The sequence below is a fragment of the Acomys minous genome, assembly GCF_964271855.1.
Source record: "Acomys minous genome assembly, chromosome: 2".
In the NCBI taxonomy this organism is placed as follows: domain Eukaryota; kingdom Metazoa; phylum Chordata; class Mammalia; order Rodentia; family Muridae; genus Acomys; species Acomys minous.
The window spans coordinates 78,617,795-78,638,103 of record NC_140484.1 but is presented as its reverse complement, the minus strand read 5'-3'; the positions used below and the strand labels follow the sequence as shown (position 1 = coordinate 78,638,103).

General features: G+C 40.4%; 1 protein-coding gene across 3 annotated transcripts in view; it reads left to right on the top strand.

Moving 5' to 3' along the window:
- Positions 1-20,309, top strand: part of LOC311593063 (phospholipid-transporting ATPase ABCA3-like) — a 94,959-nt gene that overhangs the window by 70,057 nt on the left and 4,593 nt on the right. For 2 of the 3 annotated variants that reach the window (XM_084774137.1, XM_084774136.1), the window contains exons 23-29: positions 857-1,030; positions 8,210-8,388; positions 10,793-10,918; positions 11,125-11,319; positions 16,461-16,648; positions 17,656-17,826; positions 18,687-18,868. In XM_084774137.1, the coding sequence (XP_084630263.1) occupies positions 857-1,030; positions 8,210-8,388; positions 10,793-10,918; positions 11,125-11,319; positions 16,461-16,648; positions 17,656-17,826; positions 18,687-18,868 (1,215 nt within the window). Of the gene's footprint in view, positions 1-856; positions 1,031-8,209; positions 8,389-10,792; positions 10,919-11,124; positions 11,320-16,460; positions 16,649-17,655; positions 17,829-18,686; positions 18,869-20,309 lie in introns of those variants that run through there. The other variant, XM_084774138.1, reaches the window with a different exon arrangement.

Here is a 20,309-nt window from a genome sequence, read left to right as displayed (position 1 = left end):
GAACTTAAACACAAGCCACGAGCCGTAACAGGAAGTAGGAACTACTTAGGGAGTTGAAGAGTGACATGCTCCTCAGCCACCTACCTACTTGGGATAACTGTATAGCTCTGGTTATTAATGTTGCAAAGACTAAATTTTAACAGCCACACAACTTCAGTGGGCAACACTCAAATAAAGAATAATTGTGGGCAAAAAGAAGTAAAAACTGAATAGAAAGTGAGCATACTGTGCACAGACCCCCTCCCCAACCCCCAAATGTAAAGGGTCATTGGTTGCTAAAAGGACTTGAGAAATCAATATAATGACAAGTAGATTAGGAAATGGTAAACTGGTGTATACACACTTGCTGTACCATTGAAATTTTCCAAAAAGGAAGGAAGGAAGGAAAAGAAATGAAAGAACAAAGGAAAGGAAAGGAAAGGGAAGGGAAAGAAAGGAAAAAGGAAAAGAAAACAATGGGATCCAAAAATAAAAGAGAAAAGAAAAGAGAAAATATCCTTATACACACGACAACCTTGAGCCAATAATCATGAAAACTTGTGTAAGTTGCAATGTACTAAGCCAGATTTCAGAAAAGGTAGAAAAAATTTAAATGCACAATACGCATACATAGTTAAAAATTATTTTCACACAGGAAATAAAAGCCACAGAACTACTTCACAGAAAAAAGACTTCTCAGGACTCTGTAATCACCAGCACAACCCCTAGCTGTAAACTATGCAAGGAAAGCACCGCTGTTCAGAGCTGGTCATCTGGGATCCAATCCCCAGGGCTTGGGCTCATCATTAGTAGGGGACTTCTTATCCTGGGGATGGCTCAGTCCCTCTTTCATAACCTGTTCTTATCCCCCTTTTAGAAATATCAACCATCATGTCTAATTCCACCCAAGCCTTCCTGCTCAATGCACTGCTCCTCTTCCCCATGTACAACCTCGGCAAGTGCATCAGCGACTACACGGTAATTTACCAGAGGAAAATACGATGCACCCAGCAAAAGAGTGTCCCCAAGTACCTGAATTGTAGCAAAGAAAGTAAGTATATGGGGATGAAATCAGATGCCCAGAGCAGGGGTGGTGTGGGGAACCCACTTATCTTCCAAAAGAGCAGCCTTACTACTACACAAGTCATTTTCACGAGACAGGCCTGTAACTGCTTTCTACTCTGATGTAGGAGGGCTGTGAGACAGGGTCTCACCTTCAAGGTTATCTTGGGCAACTTACCAAGACTCTGTCACAAAATGAAAAGAAGGCTGTGGCTGTAACTCAGTAGCAGGATGAATTTCTGGTGCACACATGGCCTTGGGTTTTGGTGCACACTGTAGGGAAGCTCAGGCAATGAATGTGGCTATCAAAATCCAATCCAACGTTGAGTTTAAAGCCACGTGACAGCACAGGAAAAAAAAGATTAGCTGTCTGTGAGCTTTCTTCACAACAAACATTGTAGGTTTTTAAAAATTCATTTAAGAAAACTAACTTTTTGCCTATTTCACACAGCCTTTTTTGTTTTGTATATCTGTATGTGTGGCTGCATACTTACACGTTAATGTCCATGTGGAGGCTGGAAGTTGCCACTGGGGTCTTCCTGGGCCACTTCCACATTGTTTAATGAGGCAGGATTTCATTCTGAACACAGAGCTCACCAATTTGACTAGTCTGTGTAGCCAGCTTGCCCCGGAGATCCCTTCCTCCCTCCACCTCACCAGTGCTGAGAATAGAGGTGGGCCACCATGCCTGTTTAATATCTACATGTGAGGTAAGGGTCTAAGCTCTGGCCCTCCTGTGTGCATGGCAATTATGTTATGCACCAAGCCATCTCCTTAGCCCCTGTCACACAGCTTTTTTTAAAAATATATTTTATTAATTTATTCTTATTACATCTCAATTGTTATCCCATCCCTTGTATCCTCCCATTCTTCCCTCCCTCACATTTTCCCCTTATTCCCCTCCCCTATGACTGTTCCTGCGGGGGATTACCTCCCCCTGTATATGCTCATAGGGTATCAAGTCTCTTCTTGGTAACCTGCTATCCTTCCTCTGAGTTCCACCAGGTCTCCCCTTCCAGGGGACATGGTCAAATATGGGGCACCAGAGTTTGGTCACACAGCTTTTATGGACTAGAATACCCATAGAGGATAGAACATCCAGGAGAAAGATCTGTATTAAAATTGCATTACCCTTGCTTTTGTTATACCATCGTCCCATATAATTGTACCCTCTCACCTGCCCATGACTTATTTGAAGGAAGAGGCAAAAATACATTCCCAATGTCTAATAAAGTACCTGTTACATGAGGAACTCAACATTACTTTTTCATAAGTAAATTAAAGTAGGCAGTAGCAGTTTGGATGTAGGACATCACTACAATGTAGGAGAAAGGGCCAAAAACAAAAGCAAGAGAAAAAGAAAAGAAAGAAAGAAACCTGAAGATTTGGGATAAAAGAAAGCATAAAATGACTTGGTGATGTTGGGAACCCCTATGGTGAAACGCCCCACTCATTACGTAATTCTGAAAATGTCTTTATTCTTGTGGGGAAAGCGGGATGCATGGAAAGGGAAAGAGTGTTTTAATAAGCTTAGTCCTATCTAAAACAATTCTGAGTGGCCTCAGAGGGCAGCCTGGTACTCCATCTGTGTTAACTATACAGAAAATGAGCATTAGGGGCTGGTATGGTTGGGGTTTGTTAGAATCTGCTAACATTTTTATGCAGCAATGCATGAGGATTCTTTTATTTGTATCCTCATGCAACACTTGTTATTTTCCTTTCTGACCATCTTAGCAGGTGCCAAGTCTCATTTTGATGTTGATTTGCCTTGACTATTGCCCATGTGGGTATCTTTTCTTTTGTAAAAAGGTCTTTGCTCATAGACAGCTTATTTTTATATATTCTCAACAGTAGATGTTCCTCTTATATATGATTTGCAAACATTTTCTTCGATTCTGTGATCTGCTTCTCCCCTTTCTTTGATACCCAATAGTTTTGATGCAATTATGCAAGATGGTGGTGTAGAAAAAGCAAGCACAATGCAATTACATGCAGAAGAAGCCTGGCTTGTCTACTGTTTCAGTGGCTGTCCCTGAGTTTTAGATGTTACAGCAAAACAGCTTCATTGAAGGTCACAGCTACCCCTGCGCTTTCAATGAAGGGTTTTATGGAAAGGGCTGTACTACTTGTGGTTGTTATTTTATAAGGTTTTAAATTCTTGATTATTTTGGAAAAAAAGACTGAATTCTTTGATCTAATGTTTTGGTTATTTAAAATGTTGAGGAAGGAGTTTATCATTGTTTTATGGGGCCATTTCCTCTATTCTGAATTTTCAATTTTATTGGGGTAAAATTGTTCAGAATACCTTAGGACAGTTTTAGCATCTGTAAGGCTTGTGACTGTATCCTCATATTTAATCATACTATCCTTCACTGTTTGCCCCTTGCCTTTTCTTTCTGTGTGCATATATGTGTGTGTGCATGCATTTCCAAGTAGGGGCACAAGTATGGAGGTCAGAAAACAGTTTATAAAACTTAATAATCAGTTCTTTACTTCTACTAAGTAGACTCTGGGATCAAACTCAGGTCATTAGGTTTGGTGGCAAGTGCTTTCACTCGGTCAGCCGTCTCACTGGCCCCTCTTTTCTTCCCTGATCAACCCTGAAAAGGTTTACCAGTTTTCTCAGTCTTTTCAGAAAATGAGTTTTCAATTTTATTGATTCATTTTGGGGTTTGTTTTCTAATGTACTGACTTGTATGTTTTATTATGTTCTGTGTTGGGAGATTAAGTGTCTAAGATCATAGAAAGAATTATTACACTATTTATTATCAATATATTTATTCTTTCATATTATCTTAGTGTAGCTTAGGAGAATCAACGTTTCTCCTACTTAGATGGTTGAACTTACAGGATTTATGCTTTGATGTATTATTAGTTTGGGGAAATTTTTATTCTTAGTGTTTTATTCGTACTTACTATTTCTGTGATGAAACACTATGACCAAAAGCAAGCTGGGGAAGGGGAGAGGTTTATTCTGCTTACACTTTCACATGGTTGTCCATCACTGAAGAAAATCAGGACAGAAACGTAAACAGGGCTGAAACCTGGAGGCAGGAGCTGGTGCAGAGGCCATGGAGGGGTACTGCTTACTGACTTGCTCCCCATGGCCTTGCTCAGCCTGCTTTCTTTTATAACCCAGGGCCTCCAGTCCAAGGATGGCACCACCTATGATGGGCTGGACCCTTCCCCATCAGCCTCTAATTAAGAAAATGCCCTACAGCTTGATGTTAGGGAGGCATTTCCTTAATAGAAGCCTCTTCCTCTCCAATTATTCTAGCTTGTGTTAAGTTGACAGAAAACTAACCAGCACACTTGTAAAGAGAAAAAATAAGAAGGGGCGAACTGTGGTCAGGATATATTGTTTGAGAGAAGAATCTTTTTTCAATTAAGGAAAAAGAAAAACCTGAAAGGCAGAAGTCTCATAGAGATTTGAGGTATACATAAAGAATAAAAGAAATGACACAAATTGAGGATGCCAGGGAAGGAGAAGGCTGTATCCTCTCCACCTCTCCACCTTCACTCCAGAAAACAAGCGACATGGCTTCCAGAAGCTACACACCTGAGTGGTCATCCCAGACCAAGCATCACCATCCCACAAGCATTATGATGAGGCAGACAATCGCTCCCAGCAAAGGAGGAAGTCAACATTCATTCAAAGGGTATAGAAGGCAAGGGGCAGGGGGACAGACATACAAGAAAATATTTTTTTTTAAAAATCATAGAGGCAAATTTTTATTCACAAATTCTCTTATGGTATCAAAACATAAGGGGGAGGGAATGTGGCAAAATGCCAATGTTGATATCAGATGAAGAGAGCCATGGTTAGCATGATATTGTTTCCATTTCACTTCCAATTTGAGAATTGCAGAAGTTACAACACGAGGAGAAAACAGCTTCTGGAAGACAATACAAAGTGTGCAATTTCAAACTGTTCATATTTAAAATTAATATGTTGTTATTTTAAGGATATGTAAGTTGACCCACTTTTATATAGGTAAAAGTGTGTACAATTTATGGATACCCCTGGCAGTGGAAAAGCAAGGGAGCATGTAAGTATGTGTGGACTTCAATTGGGGTGGGTAGACTGGGTTCACAGATGTCACTGTGATGTTTTACCTAAAATGTGTACATGTGTAATGTGTATATGTAAAATGTGTACACTTGCAATAAATTGAGCATTTTATTTATTTTTTTGTTGTTGTTGTTTATTTTGGTTCGTATTTTTTTCTTTTTTTTTAACTTTATTAATTTATTCTTGTTACATCTCAATGGTTATCCCATCCCTTGTATCCTCCCATTCTTCCCTCCCTCCCATTTTCCCCTTATTCCCCTCCCCTATGACTGTTCCTGAGGGGGATTACCTCCCCCTGTATATGTTCATAGGGTATCAAGTCTCTTCTTGGTAACCTGCTGTCCTTCCTCTGAGTGCCACCAGGTTTCCCCCTCCAGGGGACATGGTCAAAGTTGAGGCACCAGAGTATGTGAGAAAGTAATATCCCACTCTCCACTCTACTGTGGAGAGTGTTCTGTCCATTGTCTAGATCTGGGTAGGGGTTTAAGGTTTACCACCTGTATTGTCCTTGGCTGGTGTCTTAGTTTAAGCGGGACCCCTGGGCCCAAATCTGCCTATCATAATTCATAATAGCCAGAACATGGAAACAGCCTAAGTGTCCATCAGTAGAAGAATGGATAAAGAAACTGTGGTACATATACACTATGGAATACTATTCAGCTATTAAAAACACGGAATTCCCGAAATTTGTGGATAAATGGATTGAGCTAGAAATGATCATAATGAGTGAGTTAACCCAGAAGCAGAAAGACTCAAATGGTATATACTCACTTATATCTGCATATTAGCCCAAGGGGCATGTCCCACGAAAGCCTTCACTTACCAGGAAACTGAGACAGAGGGGAGGACATTCTATTGGGACTCTAGATGAGAGAATCATGGAGAATGGCAAAGTAGAAGGATCCAGAGGGTCCTAGAAGCCTACAAGTAGAAATTGAGCATTTTAAAGCCATAATTCTGAAGTGTGAGAAATAAAAAGATTCCTATGGATACTAAATATGACAGTCCATTGAAAAGATCAGTTTTCCTAATAAATTATTAGATTTTATAATAAATTAATGTAGTTGCTGAATTAAAAATAAATGAAAACATAAGATTTTATTGCATTTATACATTCATTGCTAACGTTTATGGATATGATTCTTGCAAAGGAAAGTCCAGACCTCCCCACAAAGAAGAAGTGGTCAAATAAAAGGCACCAGAGTTCATGTCCGAGTCAGTCCCCACTCTCCACACAGCTGTGGAGAATGTGCTGTCCATTGGCTAGATCTGTACAGGGGTTCTAGGTTTACTGCATGCATTGTCCTTGGTTGGTACAGTAGTTTGAGCAGACCCCCCTGGGTCCAGATCCGCCAGCCTTGATGGTCTTCTTTTGGGTTTCTAGGACCCTCTGGGTCCTTCTATTTCCCCATTCTCCCTTATCTTTCTCATCTGAGGTCCCAGTGGGAAGTCCCAACATCTATCCCAATCTCCTGTTAAGTGAAGACTTTCAGGGGACATCTCTGTTGGGCTAGTGTCCAATTGTAAGTGATATAGGCCATGTGCCTCTTTCTGAGTCTGGGTTAACTCACTCAGGATGACCATTTCTAGTTCTATCCACTTACCTGCAAATTTCAGGATTTTCTTGGCACTCAGAGAAAGGGTAATCAGGCTACCAGGATGGGACCTGATAGGCTGTGATCATATGGTGGGGGAGGAGGTCCCCTTCTGTCACAGACCTAGGGGAGGGGTAGAGGGTGAAAGAGAGAGGGAGGGGGGATGGGAAGATAGAAGTGAGGCAATAACAATTGAGATGTAATCTGAATAAATTACAGAAAGAAACAAATAAAGAAGAGAAAGAAAGAAAGAAATGGGGAAAAAAAACAGAAAATCCAGGGGCCACGGTAGCTCAGTAGGTAAAGGTAGTTGTCACACAAGTCTGGTAACCTGAGTTTGGCCCTGGGACCTATACAGAGATGGAACAAAGTTGTCTTTTGACCTCCAAACTCACGCTATATTGTACATTCATGTACACACACACACACACACACACACACACACACACGCACGCACACACACGCACACATGCATGCACGCACACACACACAAGGAACCAAAATGGAGCAATTTGGGCAATAAATGTAAGGCTGGATTATATGTCAAGGTGTAGAAAAAAGACTATTAGCCTATTTTTATGTAAACATAGGAAAGCTGATTTTTTTATTGGCTATGTCAAAATGTATTTATCTAAATTTGATATTTCAATGCTCAGCATGAAAGAGTGGGAGAAAGAAGAGGTTTACAGCAGAGAAAGCTAACAATATGACATCAAACAGGTACTCAAGTCAATAGCAATAGAACTAATTCACATGAATAAAACGCGCCTCGGTTTTTAATACCATGAAAGGATGCCTTTCTCTATGGGCTTCTTCTCCAAAGACCTCAACACCACTATAATCATGAATATGAATATAGTCTCAGCCAATAAAATGCAAGGGATGACTATTAAGTATAATGCTTTGGGCATGGGAACATGGAACAGTAAAATCTCGGGAATATGAGTGACTCTGGTACTTTACTAATAAGGTATTCGTATGTGTCCACTCATAATAGTGTGAATCACACTAGCATACCTGGTGAGTTAACAAAGAGAGCTGGGCACAGGGAACTCACTGTGCCCGCTTTATAATTATTTGTGTAAGTATACACTTCGATTATTGGGCTGGGCAGATCGTTCACTCACTAAAGTGCCAGCCACATGAGCATGAGGACCTGAGTTCAATTTCTAAAATCTACACAAAAAAGCCAGGGCTAGTGGCACAGGCCTCGAATCTCAGTGCTGGCTCCCTAGGCTGTCTGTCTGTCTGGGCTTATTGTTAGACAATCAATACATGTGTTAATACTTACAGCCTTACTATGTTATATTAATGAGGGTCAGTCTCTCAGATTGTGTTTTCATAGGATAATGTCTTTACAAGCTCTGAATACTGTGTCTCAGTTTAATCTAACATTTCATTTTATCTTGTTTCTTACTTGGTGTTTTATTAGTTGTTTACAACCAGTGTTGCACAATAAAATTAAGTATGATACTCACATTTTTATTTCTTCCACCCTCAGATATGGAGAAGAACATTTATTCTTTGAAGGAGCATATGGTCGGAAAGTATTTAATTGCTATGGGCGTTACAGGCTTTGTTTTCCTTCTCTTCATTTTCTTTTGGGAGAATGTTTCATGGAAATTAAAAATGCTTATTCATCAACGCATTTACTTTGGTACCTGCAAGAAATACAAGACGGTAAATACTTAAGTATGTAACAAGCAAAAACAAACAAACTCTAGTAGCATTGAAATTAGACATGGAAAGAGGCACCTGTATATTACTACCTTAGTTAATAGAGAAAAATATCACAGGAATGTCCTTTCTTACAGTTCTGCTGTGGCATCACCCCACAATAAACTGCATTCATTCTGATGATCATCTTGAAGGGCTAAAGATTTGTCTTTATGAAATTTTTCTATTGCTGACAACTTTCTCTTACATTCAGTTTATTTTTATAATTTCCTTTGCTCATTTTCAGTTTTTACTTCTCCCTTGTTAATTTCCTGATTTGTTTTTTGAGCAAGCTTAAAGCCATCACTCTAAAATCATTGATTCTAACATGAGCATTTAACAATACATGCATCAAACCACATATGGCAATGCAGGTCTACAGTATTCCCTAGCTACTTGGGAAGCTAAGACAAGATGATCACAAGTTCAAGGCACTCCTGCACTGCCTCAAGGACAGCCTAGGTAACTTAGGCACTGACTCAAAAATGGAAAGTAATAATGGACTTCTAGGTAAGATGGCAGACTACAAGCTGTTTCCACATGACCTGGGTAAGAAAAAGTGAGTATAAGAAAGAGTAGACTATATTCCAAAGACAGAAAAGGACAGAGTTTCAGAAATTTATGAAAGTAATGAAAGAACAGCTAAAGAACACCAAGGAAAAGAAGAGTATCCATAAAAGAGAGTAAGCCTAACTACACAGAGCTCTAGATGAGTGGCTTCCTGGTATGTGCCAAAGCCTCATCTAAAAGACAAGCCAGGCAGTGCAGCTGAAGACACTGGCAGTACAGAATGAGATTTGACTCAAATCTAGTTCTTTTTGGTAGTAATAATCATAATTCCTGGTTTTACAAGATGATGGTAGGGATAGAGGGTTCATCCTCAAAGACCTTCATACATAAATATCTTTTTAAAAGGCACAGGCTAGCCTGGAACTCACATTCTCCTCTACCTCCCACATGCTAAGATTACCAGTGTTCACAACATGTCCAGCTAATTCCATTTTAGTTCTTCAATGTTTACTTATTACCACATTTTTAAATGTGTTACTACATTTCCTTATTTGAGACAGGGTCTCATTCACCATGTAGCTCCAGATAGCCTGGAACTCACTATGTGGACAAGATCTTGAATTCACAGAGATCACCTTGCCTCTGCCTCCTCAGTGCTGGGATTAAAGACATGACACGTCTGGCCCAAAGATTTATTTATTTTTATTTATGTAACTGTGTGTGCCTGAGTGCATGTATATGTCCCACATGTGTGCAGGAGCCTGTATAGGCCAACAGAGGTGATAGATCCCCTAGAGCTGGTGTTAGTTGTGGTTGTGAGTTGCCATGCAGGTCTTGGGACCTGAACCTGGGTCTTCTATAAGAGTAGAAAGTGCTCTTAACTGCCGAGCCATCTTTCCATCTCCAGCATCACCATGGTTTCAGTTACCCCAATCTCTTTGGATGAATTCCACCCTTATGTCTAAAGGTTAAAATAATTCCTCTGAATGCTTTTTTTTCTTATGTTAAAAATATTTTTTCAAAGAATATATCCTGATTAGAGTTTCCCCTCCTCAAACTTCCCCCAGTTCCTCCCAACCTCCCAACCCATCCAAATCTACCTCCTGTCTGTCTCTCATAAGAAAACAAACAGGTTAGCAGCTTCCAAAATGAAAAACATGAATGAGACAGTTTACTGCCTGAACAGTCACTCAACACTCTTTATAACATTGGAGCATCATTTTCAGCCTTCTAGCCCAATATCTATTCCTGACATATTTGCGAGGCAGGAACTATTGAGGACTGCTTTCCCTGTCTTGGCAAAGTTCGGTAGACAAATCACTATGAGTGTAACAGTTATATAACTCATGATTATCTCATGGTTCTTCCTGCTGTATGTAGTTTATTTTCTTCATGTGTAATAATATATATGCATATGTTAAAAAAGAAACAAAATAACTTTTTAAAAAGAAACATATTTAAGGGATGCTTATAAAATGTAATAAAACAAAACAAATCAGAATAGGACAAAACAAACAAAAGAGGCAAAGAAAAGGCACAAGAAACAGAAATAGATTCGGAGTTCTGTTCATTCCCGTAAGTGTTTTAAAGTTTTGAATTTCTACATTGTGGTTTCTACCTTGTGAGTAGCGTTTACCTCTTCTCAGCTCACCACCGTCATTTCTGTGGTAAACTAACCATTACTGCTGGATGTAAACACAGAAATAATACTCAGAAAGCCTTTGGAAATTGCTCAAAACATCCATTTAGACATGTATAAATTTATGCCCACGTTTAGATTTGTATTAACCTGCTACATTTAAGACAGATGCCCCCAAAACATATTCACATGTACGATTCTTGTCTTGAAAATATACAGGATACAATTTCCAAGGAGTTATCTGGGAAATCTGAAGATAAGGATGTAGAAAATGAGAGGAGGGAAATTCTGTACCAGCCTGAAAAGTTTATCAATTCTCCAGTTCTTATTAAGGAGCTCACAAAGGTAGGGCCATTCCATGGCTCTTACATTCTGCCTTCAGCCTCCTCTACGAGTGTCAAAGTCTCATGGTGGTTCTTCAGGTTATTTGAAAACTCTGTAAAAATTTTTGTGACACTATCTGAGGGAGCGACCACTTTGTCCACAATATTTCTTGTATGTAACCTACAAATATCTTTTACTAAACTGTGCTTTGTGGTTTTTTTTTTAAGATATACTTTACCTATCCACTAATTCTGGCTGTGAAAAATATCTCCCTTGCTGTCCAAGAGAGAGAGTGCTTTGGATTACTTGGATTCAATGGAGCAGGTAAAACGACTACCTTCCAAATTTTGACTGGAGAAAAGACTCCTACCTCCGGGGATGTGTTCATTGATGGCATTAGCATCACCAAGAACATCCTAAAGGTAAGTGACTATTCCAGGCTAAGATGTGAACAGCATGATGGCTCTGGGTGCAGGCAGATGGCTAGGGATGGTGCATGGCAACAGTGATGGGTACAGGTGCAGAGGTTGATGCTGTGGATTCCAGAGAGGAAATAAAGTTTGAAAGAGTGAGATATTAAGAGAATAACAATAGTGTCTTTTGTGTTTTTTTAAACTGTAGAAATGAAAGGCAAAGTTGTCACCACAGTGTGGCAGACATGCATCCCACAGGGGCCGGGAGGACGTAAGAGCAGAGGATGACCTGCATGCAGTTTAGCTGCACCTAGGGCCTTGATCCGTATCATGGAGAACTCTGAAATAGGTTGGCCTTTCGGAATAGTTGCCAATCAAAGCAAAACCATCAGCCTTTGTATGCTGTGCTGGTCCCTGGCTGTAAGAGATGGAGGGATAGGTAACTCTGAGAAACAGTGTGGTGAGACCTTAAAGAATAAAAGAATAACAAAGCTTCAAATTCTAGGAATCAACTGTAGCTGTATTTCTAAAATCTATTTTATTAAGTTCTTCTTTTGTCTACCAACCTTCTCGACCCGAAAATCTTCCAACACCCCAGCAGCAGGCAGAAGAAGCAGAAAGTTAGTAGGGAGAGGGGGCATTGAGATCTTTTTAGACTTCTTCCTGCTGACAAGGGCATTGAGTTTTTTGGGGAAAGTTCAATTTTTCTCTCATCAGGATATCTCCAGCTTCTCCTTGACTCTTTTCTCTAGACCACTTGACAAACCAGCAGGAGCAGGAACCAGCAGGAGAAACAGAGCACCTCCTCTGTTGGGGCTCTGGTCTTTTTAAAAAATGTTTTTCTATTTCTTTTTTAAAATTATTTATTTATTCATTTTACATCCTGGTTGAGCCCCATCCCTTCTCACCTTACAATCTCACCCTCCCTTCCTTTCTCCCCAGTTTCCTCCCCTATTCTTAAGAAAAGTGAAGCCCCCCTCCATCCACCTCAGCTCATCAAGTCGTATCAGGACTGAGTGTGTCCTCTTCCCCTGTGGCCTGGCAAGGCAGTCCTGCCAGGGGAAAGTAATTTAAAAGCTGGCAAGAGAGTTCATGTCAGAGACAGCCCCCACTCCCCTTACTAGGGGACTCACATGTATCCTGAGCTGCCCATAGGCTACATCTGTGTAGGGGGCCTAGGTCCAGTCCATGCATGGTCCTTGGTTGGTGCTTCAGTCTCAGCAAGGCCCCTGTGGGCCCTGGTTAATTGGCTCTGTAGGTCTTCTTGTGGAGTTCCTGTCACCTCCAGGTCATTTTCTCCTTATACCCTCTCTAGAGTTCCCAGAATGAAACTGTCTTTAGCTGACAGAGTCACATTCCTGCCAGAGCACACACAAGGCAAGTAGTTTGATGCTATGGAAAATCCAAGGCAGCCTCATATCTCACACCTGGGATTAGGACAAAAACATGTTTATGTACCATAACTGGGTTTTTTAAGACACCAAAATTCTGACTACAGTCAACAGCATTTATCAGCTCCCTTGAGGAAATAAACAGGCAGCGTTAACTGGACCTATTAGGGTGCAAAAAAGGAATAGGTGATCAAAGAACAAACCTGAATTGAGAATCAACATCATGGTCAGATAAAATGTCACATTTAAAAGAAGACCAGGCACACAAGCCACACACAAGCTCTGCAGTGACCAGCAGAGCTTCATCACAACATCTGGAGAAGCATCTTCACGCTTCAAGTGTGCCATTCTAAAACCGCTCACATTTTCTATGACTGATGTTACTTTGTTTGGTGTCTTTAAAATGTTCTTTAGCACATCTCAGTATTTTGATGGCAATAGACGATGAGAAATTCAGCACCTAATACAACTCTGAATGTATAATTCTATAACTCAGTGATGCTGTGTGCTCATTACCACAAGTTGTCTCTAGAAGTATGTTATCACTCCAAACTGAACATCTGTACCATTATAATGGGTATTAGACGATAACTCTCAATTCCTTCATTCACCCCTGGAGAACCACTCTTCTACTCTCTGACTGTGTGAATTTGACTACATTTTAGGTACTGTATATAAGAATGTTCCTTTTTGCCTGGCATATTTCACCTACCATTCTCTTTGAGATTAATGTCATTTCTTGAAGAGGAAAGGAGATGGTTACCATGCTGGTCCTATAGTCAAGAGACAAAAGATAGCCTGATCTTCAGCACTGTCATGTCATTGGAGGCTAGGAGAAAAGGACGCCAATCAAGGCTATAAAGCCATTATGCATGTTTAAGGCCAGATTGGGATGGCTCTGTTCAGTGTTCCAGCTAATTCATAACTATATTTATTGACCAAATTTGTGATTTATATCTAGTAGCTCAACCTATTAAACAACACTAAGCAGCAATATGCTCCATGGAGATTGCAGATATGATTTAAATACCAGAGTGGTATACTGTGGCAAGATGTTTTTGGATTCTGCACCTTTCATGGCATCATAACGCATGAGACCATTGCTTAAATTCATGAGTCATGTCATGAGTGGTTGCACTGGTTTCCATTTTGTTCTGATATATTTTCCTTGTGGGACAATCTCATGTAGCTCACACTGACTTCCAACTCACTGTGTAGCCAACGCCAACCTTGAATCAGAACTCCTGTCTCCACATCCCATGGCATGTATCATGACACCAACCTGTTTTCTTAGTTTGTGGTGTGTTTGTATTATGTACCTGTCCTTTAGTTTCCCCCACTTTTTATATTTTATTCCTAATCAAGAAAGTACAGGGCCCTGGAATACTCTGAGAGCAATGCAGTTGCAATCTTTCCTCTGAGAAAAGCAATCCAGGCCCTGAAATGATCTAAGGACCATTTTATTTTATTTTATTTTATTTTGAAAATATTTTATTATGTTTCTTTTTTAACATATACATTTATATCATTACACATGAGTAAAATAAACTACATATAGGAGGAGGAACCATGAGACAATCAGGAATTATATAAATGTTATATTCATAGTGATTTGGCCATTTGTATTTGGCAAACTTGAAATAAACATCTTTACTATCTTGTTGAGTCTAAATTTCTGAATGGAGATTAATATCTATCATATTTCATTTATATTAACTTAAAACATCTATCTTGATCTAAAAACATCTTAACTCCTAACCTACTAAGCTTAATTGAAAGACTACACTATCTGGGCTTCAAACCCATCAGAAACTTGAGAAGGGACAGATGCTTATTTCCATTAGGAGTTGGTTATAAATATCATTGGTCTTTTATACAGAGGAAGCTAGGTTTGACTCAGGGTCGTATCTCTTTTCCTTTATCTTTCTTTTGTAGGTAAGGAGATAGGAGCTGAAAAGAAGAAAAGGGGACATAGAAATATAGAGGGAGGATAGAACAAATGGTAGATTATTGAATCTACTCCTCAACTCAAGGCACTAATTGTTATTCACAAATAAGGTTATTTTCTAAGGACCATTTTAATAGGACTAAGAAGATTTTTAGGTAGTTGCTTCAAACTGAAAGGTCAGAGATATTTTTAACCATGTGGAAACTAGCCCCATTCCCAAGCCAAGCTGCACAAAGCTTCATAGGAACTCCACAGAGCAACCTTCACTTAAGAGTTTACATCTCCTTTCCTACCATCTCTGTGGAGAGCATCGTAACCTTCTATATTTTACAAGTGCTTTAGAATGTCATTTAGTGAGTCTCTTTCAAATCATACCAATCAGTTAGTGGCTTGGGCCAGTCCATTGCAGTAACTCAGGAGTCACTGCTTTGGGGACAACTCTAAAGAGTTCAGCTGGACAGTCTAGTTATAATCCCCCACATTCAGCTGTTATAAAATCCCATGAACTGAGATATGTTGTATTTTTATTTCCACTCATGTCTAAATACCTTATGGTTTCCTTCACAATCTACTCACTGACTAATGAGGTGCCACTAACTTCCACAACTGCAGAGTGCCCATGCTCGGCCCTTACAGCAACACATGCCCATTCTGTTTCTTTTGGGGGTGTCTATCTCTCTATTAATGGTTATGAATCATCTTCTTGACTTTCTCCTCAAGCACCTTCATTATTTTAGCATTGAAGATGGTTACTTCAAAGTCTGTAAGAAGATTCACCACCAGAACTTTTTTCCACCTGCTAAAATTTCTGATCCCCATTCCCACAAGTGAACCTCACTTTCTATTTTTGCTAAAAACTGGACTGATAATGTGGTTACTCTAGCAATAATAGTCTTCCTCATTCTCTGTCTGATGTTGTTGATTGTTTCTGGGGAGATTGGTTGGTTTTGGCCATCTCTATGCTTAGAATCAGCCTGAAATGGAGGCTGAGCATCATCACAGATGTTTTCTAATTATGTCTGACTTATTTCCTGTTCATAGATAATCATTTCTAGTTTTACTTGTACAAATGGTATTTTATAATATCTTTAGTATGTGGATCCTAAAGAGAGATAAAGAAAAAAATACAGGGGTGTGTGTGTGTGTGTCTGTGTGTGTGTCTCGTGTGTGTGTGTGTGTGTGTGTGTGTGTGTGTGTGTGTGTAAAATACACCATCCTTAAGAGCTGTTTTAGCCAGAGAGGAAGGGAATTGCACCATGCCAACCCTACAAGCAGCATGAATAATCTAGAATCAATATAATTATTAATTTAAAGTTATAGCCTTTCCCCCTAGCTTAGTAGGCTGTGTGCACCTACTGGAAAAAGAATTTGAGTTCCAAAGCAACCATCATTATTTTTGAGCTCCTCTTTGTAAAGATAAGGGCTATCTTTGGTTTTGGTTCAGCCTTACTAAGGGACAATCATGTAGAGCCCTGTACAGGTTGAACAGTAAAGGAAGTATCCAAGCTGGCCACACTCCTTTGATCCCATGGTTAAGAGGAAGACATATCGTATTAACATTCCTACCAACTGAGTGGGATCTGGGATTTTGTTTCTAACTTCTTCATCTCCGTGACAATTAGAACAGAATATGAAAACCAGTCATTCCACTCAACTACAATAGATTCACAATCCATAAATTTGTAACACTTTAGAAAAGAAATTTTCTTGGTAGAACTCTTAGAAGCATGGTCTGGAGGCCTCCTGCCTTGGGACTGTCAATGGGGTTCTAGATGGCTTGAGTTTTCACTTATGGCAATCATTGTAATTAGGTGAGGTCAAAAATTGGCTACTGTCCTCAATTTGATGCTTTACTGGAATACATGACTGGTCGGGAAATAATGATCATGTATGCAAGAATATGGGGAGTCTCCGAGCATCAGATTAGGCCCTATGTGGACAAGCAGTTGGACTCCTTGGATCTGGAGCCTCATGCCAACAACATCATCAGCACCTACAGGTGGGTCATTATGCCGTAGCTTCTTAACTGTCATTGTTATAGATGCTCATAATGGCTCAGCATCTTTGTTCCTGGTGTTTGACACAAGTACCTAAAGCTCCACCTGACCTTCTCTTTCACATAATTACCTGATCGTGTTTATATATGTTTATATCCAAGTTTCATTCTGTTGCTATGATGAAACACTCTGACCAAAAGCAACTTAGAGGAGAGAGGGGCTCATTTGCTTATCCTTCCAGGTCACAGTCCATCACCAAAGAAAGTCAGGGAAGAGACGGGTGGGATTGCTTACTGTTCCGTGCACCACTACCTCCAACCAGGGAATTCACTCATAGCCAATTGTGTACAGCAGGAATTTACGGAGGATGCTGTTTGCTAGCTGTCTTGCTCACGGGCTGATGCTTAGTGAACTTTCTTATCTAGCTCAGGACCACCTGCCTAGAGGATCCCTCTTGAACCAGTTAATAAGCAAGACAATCCCTCACAGGCACAGGCACAAACCAACCTGATAAGAAAAATTAATTGCTCACCTGAGACTCCTTTAGGTGATGCAAGACCATGTCAACTTGACAGTTAGTGCTAAGTTGAATACTATCTTATGCTGTTGGGTTTCAGGTGCCAGTAACAGTTCCACATCTTGATCCAGGCTTCTGTAATAGAGTGTTTTCTTCTTCCTACTGTGCCTACTGTTCTATCTTGCAACAAAGAGAAATGTGGGCCTCCAATATAGGATAGGGGTTATGTATCATAATAATAACAAGTAAACAAACTACACACATATATAGCCCTTCTGTGTTACATATGTACTTGTACAGATGCTCTTAGACCTGATGCCTTGCTAAAGCCATACTGAATCTGCATGAGGATTTCTACATTTGGGATTTGTTGGAACTCTCAGTACTAGGAGGTATCTGGGTTAAGTCTTTCTAGAAAATGACTAATAGATATTGCTTCATCTCCTTCCATTCTCCCTCAACCCCCCCCACCCTGTCTTTTTTGTCCTGAAGTGGAGGAAACAAACGTAGGCTGAGCACTGCTATTGCCATGATGGGAAAGTCCTTAGTTGTCTTCCTGGATGAACCGTCAACTGGCATGGACCCAAGAGCAAGGCGCCTTCTCTGGGACACAGTGATAAAGACTCGGGAAAGTGGAAAGGCCATCATTATAACGTCCCACAGGTGTGGCTATTTGGAAGGCTCGGTTAAAGTTTGGCAAGAACTGTGGTAAATTATTTGGGGCAAGAAATATTAAGCAGTATATTTGACCAAGTAATGAATTTATTTTAGAAATTAAGACTTGCATTAATCAAGCCAGGTACAGTGGCACACACCTGTAATCCCAGCACTTGGGGAGGCAGAGACAGGCAGATCTCTGTGAGTTCAAGGCCAGCCTGCTCTGCAAAGCAAGTTCAGTATAGCCAAGGCTACACACAGAAGCCCTGTCTCAAAAAGAAACAAACAGAAAAGATTCATATTACTCTTAATAAATGAAATAGAATCTTCAGTGTGTTTTTTAAAAATGAAAAAGAGGTACAAAACAGTAAGTTAGAGCTATATCATATTACGTGATTCAGTGTTATTATCTATCCTTTAAAAATAAATACTTCTCTAGCCGAGCATGGTGGCATATGCCTTTAATCACAGCACTCAGGAGGCAGAAACAGTCAGATCACTGTGAGTTCAAGGCCAGCCTGGTCTACAGAGTGACTCTAGGATAGCCAAGGCTATACAGAAAAAAACCTGTCTCAAAAAACCAAATACACACACACATACACACACACACACACACACACATACACACGCACGCATGCACACACACGCACACGCGCACACACACATACACACACACGCACACACACACACACACACACACACACACACACACACACACACACACCACAGTATACTTCCTAACCATGAACTTGGTGATAGGAAAATGCAACTTGTGGTTGAACACGAGGTTCTGGCCATGGTTGAGTGCACAATGTCTTTAAAAGACCGTCTTGGTTTCATGTCATTCTGCTTCCTTGTTTTGCAAGCATGGAAGAATGTGAAGCCCTGTGCACAAGGCTATCCATAATGGTGAAAGGGAGGCTCACCTGCCTGGGGAGCCCTCAGTACCTCAAGAACAAGTTTGGCAATATTTATATTCTGAAGGCCAAGGTCAAGTCTGAGGAAACATTAAAAGATTTCAAAATTTTCATCACACTGACATTTCCAGGTAAGTTAAGTTAAGATATGTTAAACTCCGTATCTCATTCTCACCATACACAGGGTTTATGTTTTAAATCTAGTTTCTGTGTTACTGACATTCAGTGATCTTCCATACTTCCTCTGATAATGCAAATCTCTGTTGCCAGGTGCCGCTAAAAAAGTCTCACAGACAGCAGACGCTGTCGCCGAACTCTGCCATCACCTTATAGAGTGTCTTCATATTTGTTCTGTGTACATAAATTATACGTCTAAAGTCATATCTTAACACAGTTCTCATTTGTTTTCGCATACTACCCATCCAAGGCCTTTAAGGGAGGACATTCCCCTCCTTGTTAAGCTTCTTATTCTGGCTTTTGGCTATTTGAGCCAGGATGTGATTATGAAATGCAGGCAAGCTCTAGCAGATGCGTCTCTCCTCATAAAATCCTTCTGCTTGTGAGTGACATGCTCAGAAAAACATCTCTCTGCCCACATAGTACAGCGCAAGCAGTAGCAACTTTGTTCTCTTTCTCAGCCTCCTTCCTAAACATGATGTACCAATAGAGCAACCATTGTTAGCAAATGCTTACAGGATTACTGGTCTGTGTCAGGCTATTGAGTTTCAATTTTATCGTATTGTAGGAATATAAGTTTGAAAGAACATTTTAACGATCAATGGTAGAACAGACACAGAACAGATGTGAGAAAAGCCAAATAATCTCTTTAGCTTTGACTTAGGTGACTATAACTTCTCCATGAGACATACAGATGTATGCATCCATAAAGAATGTGCTTATACTCTCATTAAGCAAACGTGTTGTGTGTCCTCCTGTATGTGTGCATACATGTATATGCAAATGTGTACCACCTGTACATGAATGTGTGAAAGTCAAAAGTTGAGGTTGGGTATCTTCCTATGTCTTGAGGCAGGATTTCTCACTGAGCTTGGACTGGCTGGTCTGTTTCTGACCTGGGATGGCTCAGTGGGCAATGTGCCTGCTGTGAAAGATGAGGGTCTGAGTTTGGATCCTTCTCATTTCACTACAATATAAAGAACAAAGAGCAGGACTGTGGGACCTTGATGGCCCAGGGTTATGAAGCAAGGGCTGGGGGAGCTTCAACCCCCAATTTTTCAAACATGAGGATAGCAAGAGTTTAGCTAACTCCTCCCCCATCCCCCACCCCCACCAACCTGGCACCAGGAGCTCCCGTACAATTAGCCCTAGTAAAAGTTTATTGCCCAGACAGCTTTCAGGCTTCATTCCTTGTTTGACTTTAAAAGGTTCCCCCCTACACACACACCTATAGGCTGTGAGTATACAGATGAGGCATCTTCCAACATCCCTACCCTGGCCAATGGTGCAGAGGCACACAAACCTTGCCCCAGAGACTCTATCTACTGCCCCAGGGGAATAAGTACCCCTCCAATGCACTCACCTCCAATCAAGACCCTGCACTGCACTCACCTG